This window comes from Protopterus annectens, chromosome 1.part0 (genome assembly GCF_019279795.1).
Source record: "Protopterus annectens isolate FY-2018-M chromosome 1.part0, PAN1.0, whole genome shotgun sequence".
In the NCBI taxonomy this organism is placed as follows: domain Eukaryota; kingdom Metazoa; phylum Chordata; order Ceratodontiformes; family Protopteridae; genus Protopterus; species Protopterus annectens.
Window position 1 is genome coordinate 1,162,754,252 of NC_056725.1, and position 15,239 is coordinate 1,162,769,490.

At 41.5% G+C, this 15,239-nt stretch overlaps 1 protein-coding gene across 3 annotated transcripts in view; it reads right to left on the minus strand.

Moving 5' to 3' along the window:
• ARMC2 (armadillo repeat containing 2) overlaps positions 1 to 15,239 on the minus strand; it is a 1,279,645-nt gene that overhangs the window by 171,071 nt on the left and 1,093,335 nt on the right. For 2 of the 3 annotated variants that reach the window (XM_044065306.1, XM_044065313.1), the window contains exon 15: positions 11,268 to 11,381. The exons of the other annotated variant lie outside the window; for it this stretch is intronic. In XM_044065306.1, coding sequence (XP_043921241.1) covers positions 11,268 to 11,381 — 114 coding nt within the window. The remainder of the gene's footprint in view (positions 1 to 11,267; positions 11,382 to 15,239) is intronic. 3 annotated transcript variants of the gene reach the window in all.

Sequence of the window (15,239 nt, forward strand, 5' to 3'; positions counted from 1 at the left end):
AAATAATTTACTTAAATTATTGCTAATAGTGCAGCTTGCCAGAAGACTGGGTCTGCTTAAATTGTCCCATAACGTAAACTTGAAAATCACTGAAAAGCATCAGAGATATAAAAGTCTACAGGTAACATGACAATAGTTCTGTACATCAGCTAACTACTTTGAGTAAATATTCCAGCAAATAAGTACTACTGCTACTCTTACTACTACTAAGTTGTTAGAATTAGGCACCTCAGTGGATCAGGGGTTGAGTAGTCTGCTTTGTGACCACTCACACCTTTGGGTCTACCAGAAGTCACAGATATATTATTGATGTGAAACAAAGGTTCATTTGGGAAACAGACTGTATCAGAATGAGGTAGTCACCCACATTAAGGAAAACTAATGCACTGAATACCAGGTATGCAAATGTTAGTGCCAGACACTTCAAAAATGCCATTAAGAGTCTGAATAGGTAAACTGGACATGACCTTACTAATCTGGAACATTTTATGATTTCCTTTTGGCATGGTAACTTGTTACAGGTAAATGTTCTCCAGATGCATAGTTGTTATCCACTAATTTTGATTTGTTAAACAAAGTAGACTGTAATTGCATGGTCAACATGGTGAATCTCTTTGTTAAATAAAATCATTCAAAGTGGATAGGGCCAGTACTTGTTTGTTGTCCTTTCTTTGGAACAGCAAAGAATATTTTATAAAACAATGTGTTGTACTGGTGATTTTGCATCTAACAACTTAGTTTATTATGCTTGTAGCAATTCCAAACCTAGTCCCAAGGTTGCATGTAACAAATGAAGAGGTATAAAATATGGATTACAGGACAGGGCTTTAGATAAAATTTTACAGAACATCTGGAAACACCTGCAGAATTCAACCTGTTTGAAATAATCTTGTAGTAATTGCTGGTATAATGATAACACTCCCCCTACTGGATACATTGGTTGTTCAAGGAGAACTAGATTATTGAAGCCATGTTGGAAGTATTGAAACTTTTTGAGGTGCTCTACTCCTACCTAGTCTGCTATTGCAACCAAGTTCCTTGCTGAATTATGCAGGAGGCACTTTTTGGAGCTGTGAAGCATTTCGAGTAATGCAAGATCAGATAAAAAAATGTCTGTTTTGGTTCCACCACTGAACGTGTTTCATCTTTAGCAGCCTTCCCCCAGTAAGGTCTCAGTGTTAGTGACGGATATGATATCCTGTCACTACTACTGTAGAGATGCCCATTTTTAATAGTTTAACTTTAAAGTCTAAATGAGGTAATGGCTTTCTAAAATTCTTTCCGCTATTCTGATATAAAATTTGGATACTACTAAACCATGTCGTTTAGTTAGATGATAGCTTTGCTAGATTTCTAAAGTAGTACACCACAATGGATTCACTGTCTGCAGGAAGTTTGGTAACTGTTGCTGTTTTCTGATACTGGTTAGAAAACAGACAGTAAATGAGCCGATTCTCAACATTACATAATGACCATGCTTCTCAGCAGGAGCTCTACAGTCTTGACTTTTGGGAAGCAAGTTAGGCAACTGTGGCCTTATCTACCACACTTCCATCCAAGTCCAGGGCAAACTCAAGAACTGGAGCAATATCCCACATTAGAGGTTTTTGAGAACTCATTATTATACCTCTTCTGGGAATAAAAGTCCCACATCAAATGAACAGTTTTTCTAAAATGAAATATCCATGGAGGGCCAAATATTTACAGATCATCTAACTCAGTGACCCTAACAAAAGAGGACTCTGTCTTTTTTCTACAAAAGTTTTTTTCTTCTCTGTGAAATACAAGGGGATGTAACCTTTTATCTATTTTTGGAAGAGGATGTAACTGTTGTGAATCTGGAAGAGAAACTAGCAAACCAGTGCAAGTGTTAAAACAAATCTTAGACTGATGAGCTGCATTTCTCTGACATCTGGGACATTAGTGCAGCCCCTGATGGTCATGTCTGCACTCATTTTTTGGTGAGTATGAAATACTCACCTCTCTGGCATTTCTGCTTATGCTTCCTCTTGGATGTCTTTGAAATGCTCTTCCAGAAACTGACAAAAACTCAGTATCAGAGTCTGAACTTGCATCACAGCCTATTATAGTTAATGTAGATGTGCATGCCTTCAAATATTCTACAATTTAAGCCTCTTAATTTTACTAGTATTGTTAAAATCTTGCACACCTACTACAATTATCAACATCAGGCAGTGTCACAAGACAAAATATATTACAAAATGTATGTTTTTAGAGAGGTGATCTTTTCTCGCATATGGTCAGTTATTTAGAACCCTAAGTAGGGATTGGCAGTGGTTTTCAGTACATCCAGTGGCAAGTATTTCATGGAAAAGATCATACAATACCCTTACAGTTATTAACAAGAAATAAGACCACAACTACCTATGAAAAAAACAATCAAGCAACTATTAGTTTTGAGGTGATGAGGAGTGAAGATGGCAAATGTTCACATTCCTCTGTTACAGGTTCATAGGTAGGTACTAGGCTATTGGCCCTAGGGCCTATAAAAGCCTAGCCAAAAAGGTACCCTGGCTTTCGCCACCCAAGAAAATGATTTTCCTGTGCCCCTGTTGAGCAGAGCCACAGAAGTGATCCCCGGGGTGAATTTCCTATCTCCCTTCAAATCATCAAGATTTTTCTTGAAGAGTGCTAATGAGGAGCTTTATTTGATATAGACAGGTAGTTTGTTTCAGAGTATGGGAAGTCTCTAGGAAAGGAATCTATCCCTCCAGCATGTTCTGTTTAGTGTGGTGACAAGCTTTAGGTCCCTAGAGTGTGTAGCTTGGAGGGATTGGTATTTCTTTAAGTGGAGCATGTCCAACAGCTCTGGGTTGGACATAGCTTTGTATGTTAAGCAAAGATCGTCTCTGAGTAGGCGATATGTGACAGAGTAAAGCTGGAGTTTTTTTAAACGGTTTGCGCAGGGCACAGTGGTGACTGGTGACTTCAAATCAAAGGGGGGCTGCAGGAGATAGTTGAATGGGTGAGGCCAATGCGAAGGGGTGTGACCAACTAGAAAGGGGTGGGGCTATGCTCAAAACCACAAAAACTGGGACTTTAATTAAATATGCTGCCCTGGGTGTTAAACCATCATTATGAGAGTCCAATCATGACAAAATAAAGTGTAGAAGAAAAAAAATATTTAAATGCATTGGCTACATAACAGCTTACTTAATATCTAGACGGAAACAAAAAGCTTGTGAGGCATTTAAAAATAAATTACTTTTTAAATACATTACTGGAATGCCAGTCAAAATCAAGTATAAAAAAGCAAGCAGCACTCAACTCAATCAAGTACCAAGTAACATGCTGAAAGTAGCAATCTCTGTGATACTCCCACTTGTAAAAATGTTTCTTATCCAAAAAAGACCTGCTGCCTGACAACAACAATTTACTTGTTTCATGGTGAAAACATGATCAAAGTAAAAACTGAACAGCAAACAAGAAACAAGCTCAAGACAAATTGCTTAATGGATTACTGCACAGGTTATGGACCACACATGATAGATCGGCATTCTGTTTAGTTTACAGGTAAAGCCTGCAAAGACGAGTGCAAGTCTTCAACAAATGTAACGAGCTTCTCAAAATACTGTAATCCTATCCTTTATTACAAATACTGTCATATGCATTTCAATACCTAAGGCTTATACGTTATCTAGTTATGTAAATATTCTCTGCATGGCAACAACAAAGTCTTTCAATGTTGGTAATTCTTTAACAGTATTATTATTATTAAAGCTTACTTGCATCTTACAATCTCAGACAAGCTTACCTGATGGTCATTAAAGCACTGCTACTTAAACACACAGCAACAGACACTGCAACAACATGCATTTTCTGAATAATAAGCATAAATCAACAGTATAAAAAGGACAGAAAACCAGAACATTCTACAAAATCAAGGACAGATGAAAAGCCACTGTGGTACTTGTGAGCACCTTGGATGGGGGGATACTCTGCACTGTGCACACTTACACTGCATAACTGCTCCTTTCCTTGCTTGGATACATCCAGAGTCACTACATGGGGGAGTGGGGTGCAACAAGTATGTCACAATTTGAAATATCTCTGGCTGATGGTGATGGCCCTGACACATTTGTCATACCTCTCAACCTCAGAGTAAGAAATCTGGACAAAGTCATGAATAGAAGTGGGACAAAGGCCCAAAAATAAGGATGATTTTTAAATATTACTCTTATAAACCTGCCTTCAAAAGACATGCATGAATGGGCGTGCCTTCGCTGAAGGTTGGGTGTCAGGCTGGCAACTCGGCACCATAAAAATCGACTGCCAATCATTAGCGGACTGGAGTTCCGCTGTGGCGGCCCCAAACCAGGAAAAGCCAAAAAGACAAACAACTCTTATAAACCTAAAAAGATAATAGAATAGTAGGTCTTGCATTAGTATGGATATTCTGAAGGATATGAAATCTGGAACTCAAATGCCTGCCATTATTTTCTAACCTCATTCTTTAATGATTTGCCACTAATTTGCCAGAAAACCACAATTTTATGAAAAAATGGACCAGAAATATGAGGCAAAAATCTGGATACTCTACAGAAATTTGTACAGTTGAGAGGTATGGTGCTGAAGAACAGGGCAGCTAGAGTCTCAATAGAAATAGTTGAGAAGGGTTATGATAAGTTCAGGGAATGGATCCTAAAATTCCATGATGGTCAGATATGTTGGACATGGTGAGAGATAATAGAAGCATTCATCAGGATGATAGGAAAGTTAAGAATAGAATATAAGACACTGTGGTTAGCACCTATAAAAGTGACATTATTGTTGCATGATGGAGTGGTGCGTTTGGTGGCCTGGCTACAAGGACATCCATAGTTTGTGGCATCAATTAAAAACTAGGAAGCCTTTATTATTTATTTATTTATTTTTTAAGTAACTCAATAGGTTGTCAGTTTGGGGGATTTACCTGCTTGGGACCATCCTTGAATAGAAACAGACCAAGTAGATTAGTCTTTTAAAAGATGTATAAGTTATTGCATGGAATGGGAGAGGCAGTGAAAGTAATGTTTGAGGAAACATGGACAAAGCTGTTAGGGAAAAGATTAGTGGCCTTGTGGTGCACCCAGATGACCCCTGTTTGATTAGTGTCATGAGTGTTGGAGAGGCCACAGGAAGAGGATGGAAGTGAGTCACTGATGTCTGCTTGTCAAGTCTGGGGAAAGTAAAGCAGCTTATGCTTACTGCAATAAAGCAGCATTACAAGTCTGGTGAGCTCAATGCTACACAGGTGGTACACTGTTTAGTCTGGAGGTTATGCATGTGTGGAGGCACAGATGCACATCCCCAAAACAGTACCTGTGGAGCTCACAAAGCTTCCACGGGGTATTGGGAGTTAAGAGCACATTCTTTCACAGCAGTATGATGCTTTACTAGCATTTTTTGATCTCCTTACCAACCTCTGACATTGATCAGTTAAGCCTGGGGAGGCTAAGGTGACTCTGGAAGACCTGGTAATGAATGAGAGGAGCTCATGGTAGCTGATCTGCTAAATTGGAAGGTAAAAAGCTGTAAGGACAAGACAGGCAGTAAAGCTGGATTTACTTGGCTCCCACATGCACCACATCTAGAAAACATTGAGTATTTATGTGGAAATGCCATCAGAAGTTTTTTTATATGCCATGTAGATTGCAGAAGGTTTACATAGATCCCCCTGGATGGTGTTAGAAATGTGGAGGAAGGGTTACATAGCACATGGGTGCATATCTATACGTGACTGCAAAGTTATAAATATTTTATGTCATCTCTGTTAATTGAGGAACTGTGGCCCAGAAAAGATAAGTTTTTCACTTTGACTTTTTTTAGGGATTCCAGAAGAGGAAAACTGGACATAGCATGAGAGGGCTTTGTTAGAGGTGATATTATTATTGCCATAAAGACAATTAAATAGAGAAGGAAGAAGGAGAATTCTCCAAAACTAGCAGAAGCTTTGCTTGTGGGGAGGGAGAGGGGGCGTGAGAAAGAGAGAGCAAGAGCGCATCAGTGGTTTGTTAATGAATGCTTCCCTCAGTTACAAATTAAATGATTGGAGATATAAGGAAGCTGCAGAAGTTTGGGTGTTACTGTTCAGAATGTGTTATGAAGTTTTATGAAGGAGAGTTCCCCCACATCGATCACTAACAAAACTCTGTATCAGAGTATTGGCTATGACTTAAGAAAATTGAAATTGTTGAAAACAGGAGATTTATTTGTAATAAATCAATGGAAATGAAGGTTTGACTGGGTAAATCTGGTATAGAAGGTCTTTCTGAAGGTAACCAGAAGCCTTTTTTAATTTACAAGGAAATGCTGCATACTAAGAGTGCATACCTAAATAGGAAATGCAGACTTAGGGGAAATGATAAATAACTGTCATTTAAGTACACCTCCCATATTAGGATTTAGTTGTGTACTCAAGTGCCTCTATTTTTACATTATTCCTACGCATCCCAAAGAATCTCCCAAAACAGTACTACTAATCAATGAAAAAATTCTTCCAGAAGTAAACTCTGCAATCAGGATAAAATGGTAAATGTAAATATTGTAAAACAAAAATACTCTGTGCCGAAAAAAATGAGAAGCATTTCAATTCCATGGTAGTTCTTATTATATACATTATGTCATGTTTTACAAGTACTTCCTATCGCTACAAGTACAATTTACTTCTCCAGGTTAACTTCTGAGTAGCACACTCAAGTGGTAAAAAAAAAATAAATAAATAAAATCAGTCACCTGTTTACATACTGTCTGATGTAGTCTTCTACTTGTAAACTACTTTTACATCTTAGATCCCCATGATAATTAAGAATGCCAACAGCTGACCTAACTCAGTTTAACAATTTCACTTGTGTCCATCTCTGTCATGAAGAAAGGAATTCTTTCTTTTCCTCTCTGTCTGACTTGGTGACTACTCGCGTAAGCAAACCAGCAAGGCAACACCAACACTGCAGGCAAGCAAGCCGAAAAAAACCCCAAAGTTGCTTGGTTTAATTACCTTTCAGTTTTCACTAACGGTAGCACCATAGCACAAATAATCAAAGTACTGTGCTGCAGGCTACTACTACTGATTGTTTCTCGCTCTTTTTTGAGAAGAGAGCGAGAACCAATTAGTAGCCATCCAGCCGTCCACATCACCGGCATGACTGCGGACGTGGCAGTCCGACCCCACTTCTACTTTACTATGCGGTTAAACCGCCTAGACTTCTGGGCATCACACTGATGCCTTCTCATTAATCTAGACTGCTTTTACAGCAGTCGCAGACTTACAGAAACGTTAAAAAAAAAAAAAAACAGAACTCGACGAGCATGCGCTGTTCAAGTTCCGGGACTTTGCGAGTCGGTCAGACTCACTAGAGCACATTGCACAACAAAATATTTATTTAAATACATTTTTTATCGAATGAATGTAAAATAAATGTCCAATCTTGACTCTTTTTGCTGGGAGGGCTGCAGTCTGATAGCACGAGCCACCACTGGTAGGGCATCTGTTTGAGGCTGGTAATCCTCTTTGTGAGGTATTTCTGCAGCCCTTCTAGTTGTTGTAGACGTCTTGTGAGGTACATACCAAAAGGGGCATTGAACTCTATAATGAGTCTAATGAGTGACGCGTAGATGGGATGAGAAACCTTTTCTGATGAGGTGTGCCACGCAGAAGGATTTCCTGATTACTGTGGCGATATTATTATCAAAGGAGAGACTACTGTCCATCTGTGTTCCAAGGTCTCTTATCACACTTTTGGTACTAAGTAGACTACCGCCTATGTGGTAGTTCTTAAGTACAGAGTTTTTACCAAAAGGGATGACCATGCATTTTTTGGCATTGAGCTTGAGGCCATGGCTTTGATACCAGGCATCTGTCTCAGTGAGGCCCTTTTGTAGGATGTCCACATCGTTAGGAGTTTCAATTATAGCTCCTAGTTTGCAGTCATCTGCGAACTTCGTTAGCCAAAGACCTTCTGTGTTAGCCTGTACTTCTGAGAAGTAGATACCAAACAGGAGAGGACCCAGGACTGAACCCTGTGGTACTCCACTTGTCACTGGTCTGAAGTCGGATTTGAAGTCTGCTACTTTCACAGTGTGGGTTCTGTCAGTGACCCAGTTGGCAACCCATCTTGTGACATAAGGATTTATACCTAGGTTTAGTGAGTTTATCTATAATTCCAGAGTGGGGGATGGTGTCGAAAGCCTTGGCGAGATCTAGATAGGCTGTGTGAACCACCTTACCCTCATCTACGGCTTTGGTGACCGGTTCAAAGAATTCTATCAGGTTTAGGAGACATGATCTGCCTTTTACAAACCCGAACTGGGTGGGATCCAGAGTTTGGAGATTACCAAGGTCATTGTTTATAAGTTCCATGATGATACGTTCCACAGCCTTGCAAACCAGGCTCGTCAGGCTAATCGGGTGGTAGTTCCCGGGGGTAGTTCCCGGGGGTCCGTGGTGGCTTCCCCTTTGTGGGGTGGGATAACAGTCGCTGTGTTCCATTCAGTGGGCACAAAACCTGAGGTGAGGCTATGACTGAACATGGTACTTAGGTGTGGTGCCAGTTCGTTCTGTAGTTCGTGTAGAACTCAGACTGGGATGTTGTCTGGTCCCATGGAAGCTGTGTTCTTGGCTTTGGAGAGTGTGGTTTTTACCTGTGCAGCTGTGATTACAGGAACTTTATATTCTTCTGGTATACAGATGGTCCCTTTAGGGGGTGAGGGGGGGTAAAAAGTTAGCACTGAACCTATCTGCCAGGATGTTGGCAATATCAGTTGGTTCTGTACATCTATTGCCATTGTGCTGTAACTCAGAGCAGATCTGAGTGTTGCCATTGAGATACTTGACATAGCTATAGAATGTTTTGTGGTTGTCTTTAGAATCAGTGGTGATTTTGTTTTCATAACTAGCTTTGGAGAATTTTATGAGAGATCTCAGCTTTTTACTGAGGCTTACCAGGGAGTTCCTCTAATCATGAGATTTTACTCTTTTTTTTGCAACAGTTTCTTTCTTCTGTTATAGAGTTTTTTATGGCAGGGGACCGCCAGATTGGCTTCCTTTTTTTGGAGGATAGCATATTGGTTCTGTTAGGGATTGCATGATCCATGCACTCGTGTAAGTGCTTATAAAGTGCATTTGTATAGGATTCAGCAGTCGTACCTCTATTGTCCATCTGCATGGGTGTCATGAAGTTTGCCACTTCTGTCTTAAGAAGTGTGAAGTTGGCTTTAGAGAAATTGTTTACGGAGATTTCCCTAATGGGGGTGGGCGTGGGATGTGAATGCCTAGGCTGATTAGCTTGTGGTCGGATCTGACCAATGAGGAATTGACCTCTGGTGTAGAACACCGGTTGCCCATGTTGGTAATGACCAGGTCTAGGATATTGCTGCCCCTGGTGGGGTTGTGGATAAGTTGATCCAAGGCATTGGAATTTATGAATTCCAGAAAATGTTGAGCAAAAGATTTGGTACATGAGTAGGTTTTCCCAGTTAAGTAGTTGAAATCGCCCATTATTAGGGCGTTAGGTTGTACCCTAATATTTTTCAAGAAATCAGGAGAGGGAATTCTGGGGCATGGTGGGGGATCTGTAGCAAGTTACAATTTGGATTGCGGTCTTGCCCAGAGTTAGTTGCACTTGGGTAATTTCGGATGCATTATGCTGAGCAACTAGCCTGGAGGTGCGGATATCCTTAATGAATACGGACACACCTCGGCCTTTAGTGTTTCGGTCCAGGTTAGGTGGCCGAAAGGTGTGGTATGAATTATAGCCTGGTAATGCAGGGTGCTCTCTGGAGCCTTGAACTAAGTCTCTGTCACTGCACAGATGTTGATGTTCTCCATTTTAAGGAGTGCCTCCAGTGAGTGCATTTTGAGGTTTAGACTTCTAGCATCGAGTACCATTACCCTCAGATTTTGCTTGCTTGTACCGGTTACGGTGGTGGGTTTGTCATTTGAACCTTGCCTAAAAAAGGCACTATAGGGGTGGCAAGAGCCTTAGCCAGTATCCGGAATCCCAAGGGCGACAGGTGCAGGCTATCTCTGGCAAAGCATCATGGTCTGTCGATCATGTCATCCCAGGCAGACAGATACTGGATCCCCTTAGCCAATTGTTGAAGTCAATCATTTTGTCCTTGTACTGTGGTATCATTCTGGGGGATGGCAGGATGCTACTCAGGGCTAGGGTCATACCTGACTGGGCTACAAGATCAGACAGCTCCTCCATGTCTCTCTTAATGTAGTCCAGGGAGGTAAGTCTCAGGTCATTCACACCAACATGGACAATAACAGAGTCATATTTGTACTTGTTGTGGAGTGACCAGAGTGTGTGTTATATGGCAGATCCTAGCACCCAACAGGCAGCTGACAGTAACTTTCTCCTTGTTTAGCCTGGTGAGTGGAACATCAGTGTGCCTGACTATAGAGTCACCTATGACTAGAGTGTAGGGTATGTTATTATGCCTTATGGGCTGTGGTTGAGTGGCACACTGAGTTTGTGGGCTATGTGTCATTTGGGTTGTGTTGGGGGGTGGAGTTTGCTTGGATTTCTGCTTTGGTGGTCCCTGTTGCTTGGGCAGATTTTTATTGAGAGCCTCCGCGAATGTAGGTGTGTTTTGTGTTTGTGTGTGTGTGTGTGTTTTGGTGTTGTAGGTTTTGAGGGACTATGTGATGAGTGTGGTGTGGTGCAAGTGTTTACCCTCTCCTCCTGACTGTCTAGTCCAGTCTTGGGCGAAGAGAGCTTTGTTTCCAGTTTGGCTATATAAGTGCATTTCTCACAGGTTGTAGTGCTGGGTGGTAGGAGGAGAGGGTTGTCTGTGCACATGAGGCAATTGCTGCATTGCCCCAAGATGTTAACTGACAATGGAGAATCAGAATTAGTATGACAGAGAGAAGCACTATCTCTGCACAGGAAGACATTTGCTGAAAAAGAAAGAGGATAAACAATAGCTAACATATATGAGTAACTCCCAACTTGTTTCAATACTGCTGCATCAGCCCTCACTGAAGAAGGATTTAATGTTATAGATCTTTTAATCAAGCTGCAACAGTCTTTTAAAACTTATTTCTGATGTATGGGATATTGGTACAGTCTCTGGGACTCCTCACTGTTATTCTGAGACATATGGTGTGGCACACAATGTGGCAGTTGCCCATCAAAAAGACCACAGCAAAATCTAGACATCACATTTTGATTCAGGGCCTCTAACACACTATCTACTCAAGCAAGCATACTGAAAACTGAAAAAAATATGCGCTTAATCAGGTACATAGTTTTTCACATTACCATTTTTTGCTACAACGAAATCTCGTATCTCTTTCGTCTGGGAGAGATTGCCAAAAACTCGTGCAGCTTCTAGGATTCCTTCCATATTATTGCTCAGCAGTAACCTCAGAAGCACTGTAAGTATCAACAAAACCTCTAAGTCCACTTTTAAAAGAAATGTCACATTGCATCATTAAATTACACACAAATTAACTTCAGATGTACTAAGACAATAATGTAACTCTATCCGACAGAACATAAAACCATGAGCAAAACAATAACTTCACACTGGCTTCTTCATGCAAATCTTTGTATTCCCATTACTAAAGTCACCCAGCTTTGGGAAGAAACTACAGTTGTGTAAAATCTTACCATATTAGTAGATGTCCTTCTCCTCACTGTTGCAGTATACCTCACTAAACAGATCCCTGCCAAGGGTAGCCCAAACGTCCGGCCAATATACCAAAGCCTTAGGTTTTTAAGGACACTATATGTCAAACGTATGCTCCCTGCTCATGGTGTAAGACAAAGTGATGTACAGAACTGAAAAGCCCCAGAAGGAACAACAGTCCACGGAGAAAAGAAGGAATGTGCATCCAGAGGGAAAAAAGAAGGAGTAAAGAAACGGTGGGGGGGGGGGGGGGGATACTGCAACAGTGAAGAGAAGGTCATCTACTGCTATGGCAAGATTTTGCACAACTGTACTATGTCCCTCCATAACACTGTTGCAGTATTCCTCACAGAAGGGAAGAGTACAAAAGCATAAGAAGAAACCTGAGAGGAGGACTGCACTGAAAAGCCCTCCAGAAACCCATGCAGGATAGCCCTGGCAAAGCCAGCTCTAGCCCTGGAAACATCTAATTTGTAATGCTTACTAAAAGTAAGGATAGAGGTCCAAGTAGCAGACTCAGGGATGGAATTTTTATCTAAACCTTTGAAAAAAGCACCAGAGTAAGTATCAGAATTATTTTTAGAAGCAGAAATGACTTTCTCATGAAAGAAGTGCAAAAATAAATGACTTTAGAGATCCATGAAGAAATGGTTTGCTTGGAAACAGCCAAACCTGGAGTTTTGGGATGAAAAGAAACAAAAACTTGCTCAGACTTGAAAATGGCCTTAGTCTTACCCAACTAATACCTGATCTGTCTATGCAAATCAAGGTGTGGAAAACCTTCTCACTAGCAGATTATGGAGAAGGAAAAAAGGTGGGCAAATTAATAGACTGATTAAGAGACAATTCATTAACCACCTTGGGCATACAAGAAGGATTAGTACAAATAGACCAACTATCCGTATGAAAAAAACAAAAAAACGAGGAACAGCCATAAGGGCCTGAAGCTCAGACACACTCTTAGCTGAAGGGCCAAAAGACGAACAGTCTTTTATGTACAATGCCGCAAGGAAGCTGAAGCTGCAGGCTCAAAAGGAACCTTAAGTCAATTTTTCAAGAACAAAATGAAGGTCCCAGGAAGGAGGAACAGGTTGCCTGGGAGGTTTAATATGAAGGATGTCTTTAAGAAATTGTTTGACCTCAAATCTAAAGGCCAAAGAAGGAATCAAAGGCAGACATGCAAAAACAGCTGAAATGTGAGCTTTAACTGAAGTATATGTCAGTCCAGCATGGAGCAATTCACACAAATAAGGCAGAACCAGAGGCATCTCCACAGAAAGTGAATCCTGATTACAAGCAATGCACCAGACAGAAAATCTCTTCCATTTGGACACATAGGATTTCCTTGTAGTGGGTTTCCTGGCCTGCTGGAAAAAAACCCAAAGCACTTCTTCAGACAAAAAAGTGCCCAAAAGGGATCAAAACAATATTACCCACAGTGTCAGTCGAAGAGTGAGCAACTGAGGATATATACGTTCATAGGTTGATACTAGGCTATCTGCCCTAGGGCATTTATAAGCCTAGCCAGAGTGTGTTTGGCTTTCGCCACCCTTTTAGATTAGTTGACTGTGCCTCTGTATAGTAGGTCACAGAAGATAGCCCTTTTGAGGTTAGTTTACTGTGCCTCTGTCTAGTAGGGACACAGAAGAGATCCCAGGGGTAAACCTACGATCTCCCATCCACTCGTCAAGATTTCTCTTGAAGAGGGTCATTGAGGGACTCTGCCTAACATGGATTGGGATTTGGTTCCAGAGTGAGGGGAGCCTCTGGGATATGAATCTGTCCCTCCAGTATGTCCTATTTATTTCTGTGCTGAAGTTTAATTCCCTGGAGCATGTAGCTCTAAGGGATTTGGATTTCCTGAGGTGGAGCATGTCCACTAATTCTGGGTTGGACATGGCTTTATACGTCAGGCACAGATCGCCTCTGAGTAGGCGGTAAGCAACTGAGTAGAGCTGGAGTTTCTTTAGCCTAACTGCATAGGGCATCTGTTTGAGTCCCTTGATCCTCTTGGTGAGGTACTTTTGGGGTCTTTCCAGTTGCTGCAGGTGTCGGGTAAGGTACATCCCAAATGGGGCATTGTATTCAATTATGGGCCTGATGAGTGATGAGTAGAGGGGCACAATGACTTCTCTTGATCTAGATGTGAACCCTTTCATGATAAGGTGGGCTATATAGGTCTTTCTAACCACTTTGGCAACGTGATTGTCAAAGGAGAGATTGCTACCTACTTGGGTCCCCAAATCCCTAATTACTTCTTCCGTACTTAATGGATTACCACCTATGTGGCAATTTGTCGGCACTTTGTTTTTCCCAAAGGGGATGACTATTCACTTTTTGGCATTTAGCTTTAGGCCATGGCTCTGGCACCAGTTATCCGTATGACAGAACCCCCCCCCCCCGGTCTTGTGTGAGTAGGTCCACATTGTCAGGTAACTTGTGGTAATTGCCCTTGGTTAGGTGTAGAGGAAAAGGGAACCAATGCATTCAGGGCCAAAAGGGAGACACCAGCAAAATTTTAGGAGAGTCTTGCTCTGACTTGAGCAGGACCCTCTGTATGAGAGGAAGGGTAGGGAAGGCAAAGTGAAACATCCCCTTCCAAAACAAAATATAGGCTGTCTACCTTGCAAGCTAGAGGACTTGGGACTCTGGTACAAAAAAGAGGAAGCTGTCTGTTTAAAGGGAAGGCAAAAAGTTGTATCTGAGGAGTACCCCACTAGTGGACAATGTCCAGGAATACATCTCTGTGAAGCAGCCATTCATGAGACCTTGTTATGTTCCTGGTCAGAGAGTCTGCCACAATGCATTGCTCTGAAGGAATGTAAACAACCTGAAGAGTCACCTGGTATTGGACAGCTAGATCCCAAACTCGAAGAGCTAGTCTGCACAGAAGGTAGAACTGTGCCCCCTTGCTTGTTGATGTACTGCATCACTGTAGTATTGACTGCAAAGACTTTGAAAGGCCATGAAAAAAGAGAGCATGAAAGGCCTGAAGAGCAAGAAGGAGACCTCTCATTTCCTTGATGTTGATATGGTATGACCTCTGATGAATGGGCAAAAGACCCTGAACCTTGAGAGGGCCGACTGAAGCACACAAACCCGCATCTGAGTCATCCAAAAAAGTTCCTGAGCGGGGACTGGGGACTGAAAAGGAAGCCCTCGGTTGACAGACAACTGATTAATCCACCACTGAAGCTCTAGTTTGAGGCATGGAAGAAGAGGGACTAGAAAGCCTAAAGGATGACAATGTTGGAGCCATAATGACTTTAGGAACAACTGTAGCTTTCTCATATGGTGTCTGGTTAGAGGTAGCATAGAAATGGTGGAAGCCATGAACCCTAGAACCCTGAGAAAGTCCCTGGCTATAACTGAGACTTGAGGAAGATGAGATAGAAAAAAAGACAATTAGAGCAAGTGCCTTGGGTGGTGGCAGGTAAGCCAGCACAGGAATGGTCTGCAGTCTGCAAACAAGAAAAACATGATCCTGAGGAGGAGTCAGGAAGGATTTCTGGAAAATTATTGTAAACCCTACGCTTTGTAACAGACAAATAGAATAGTGAAGGTGCTGAAGCAACGTCTCTGGGGAGGAAGCACAGAACTAA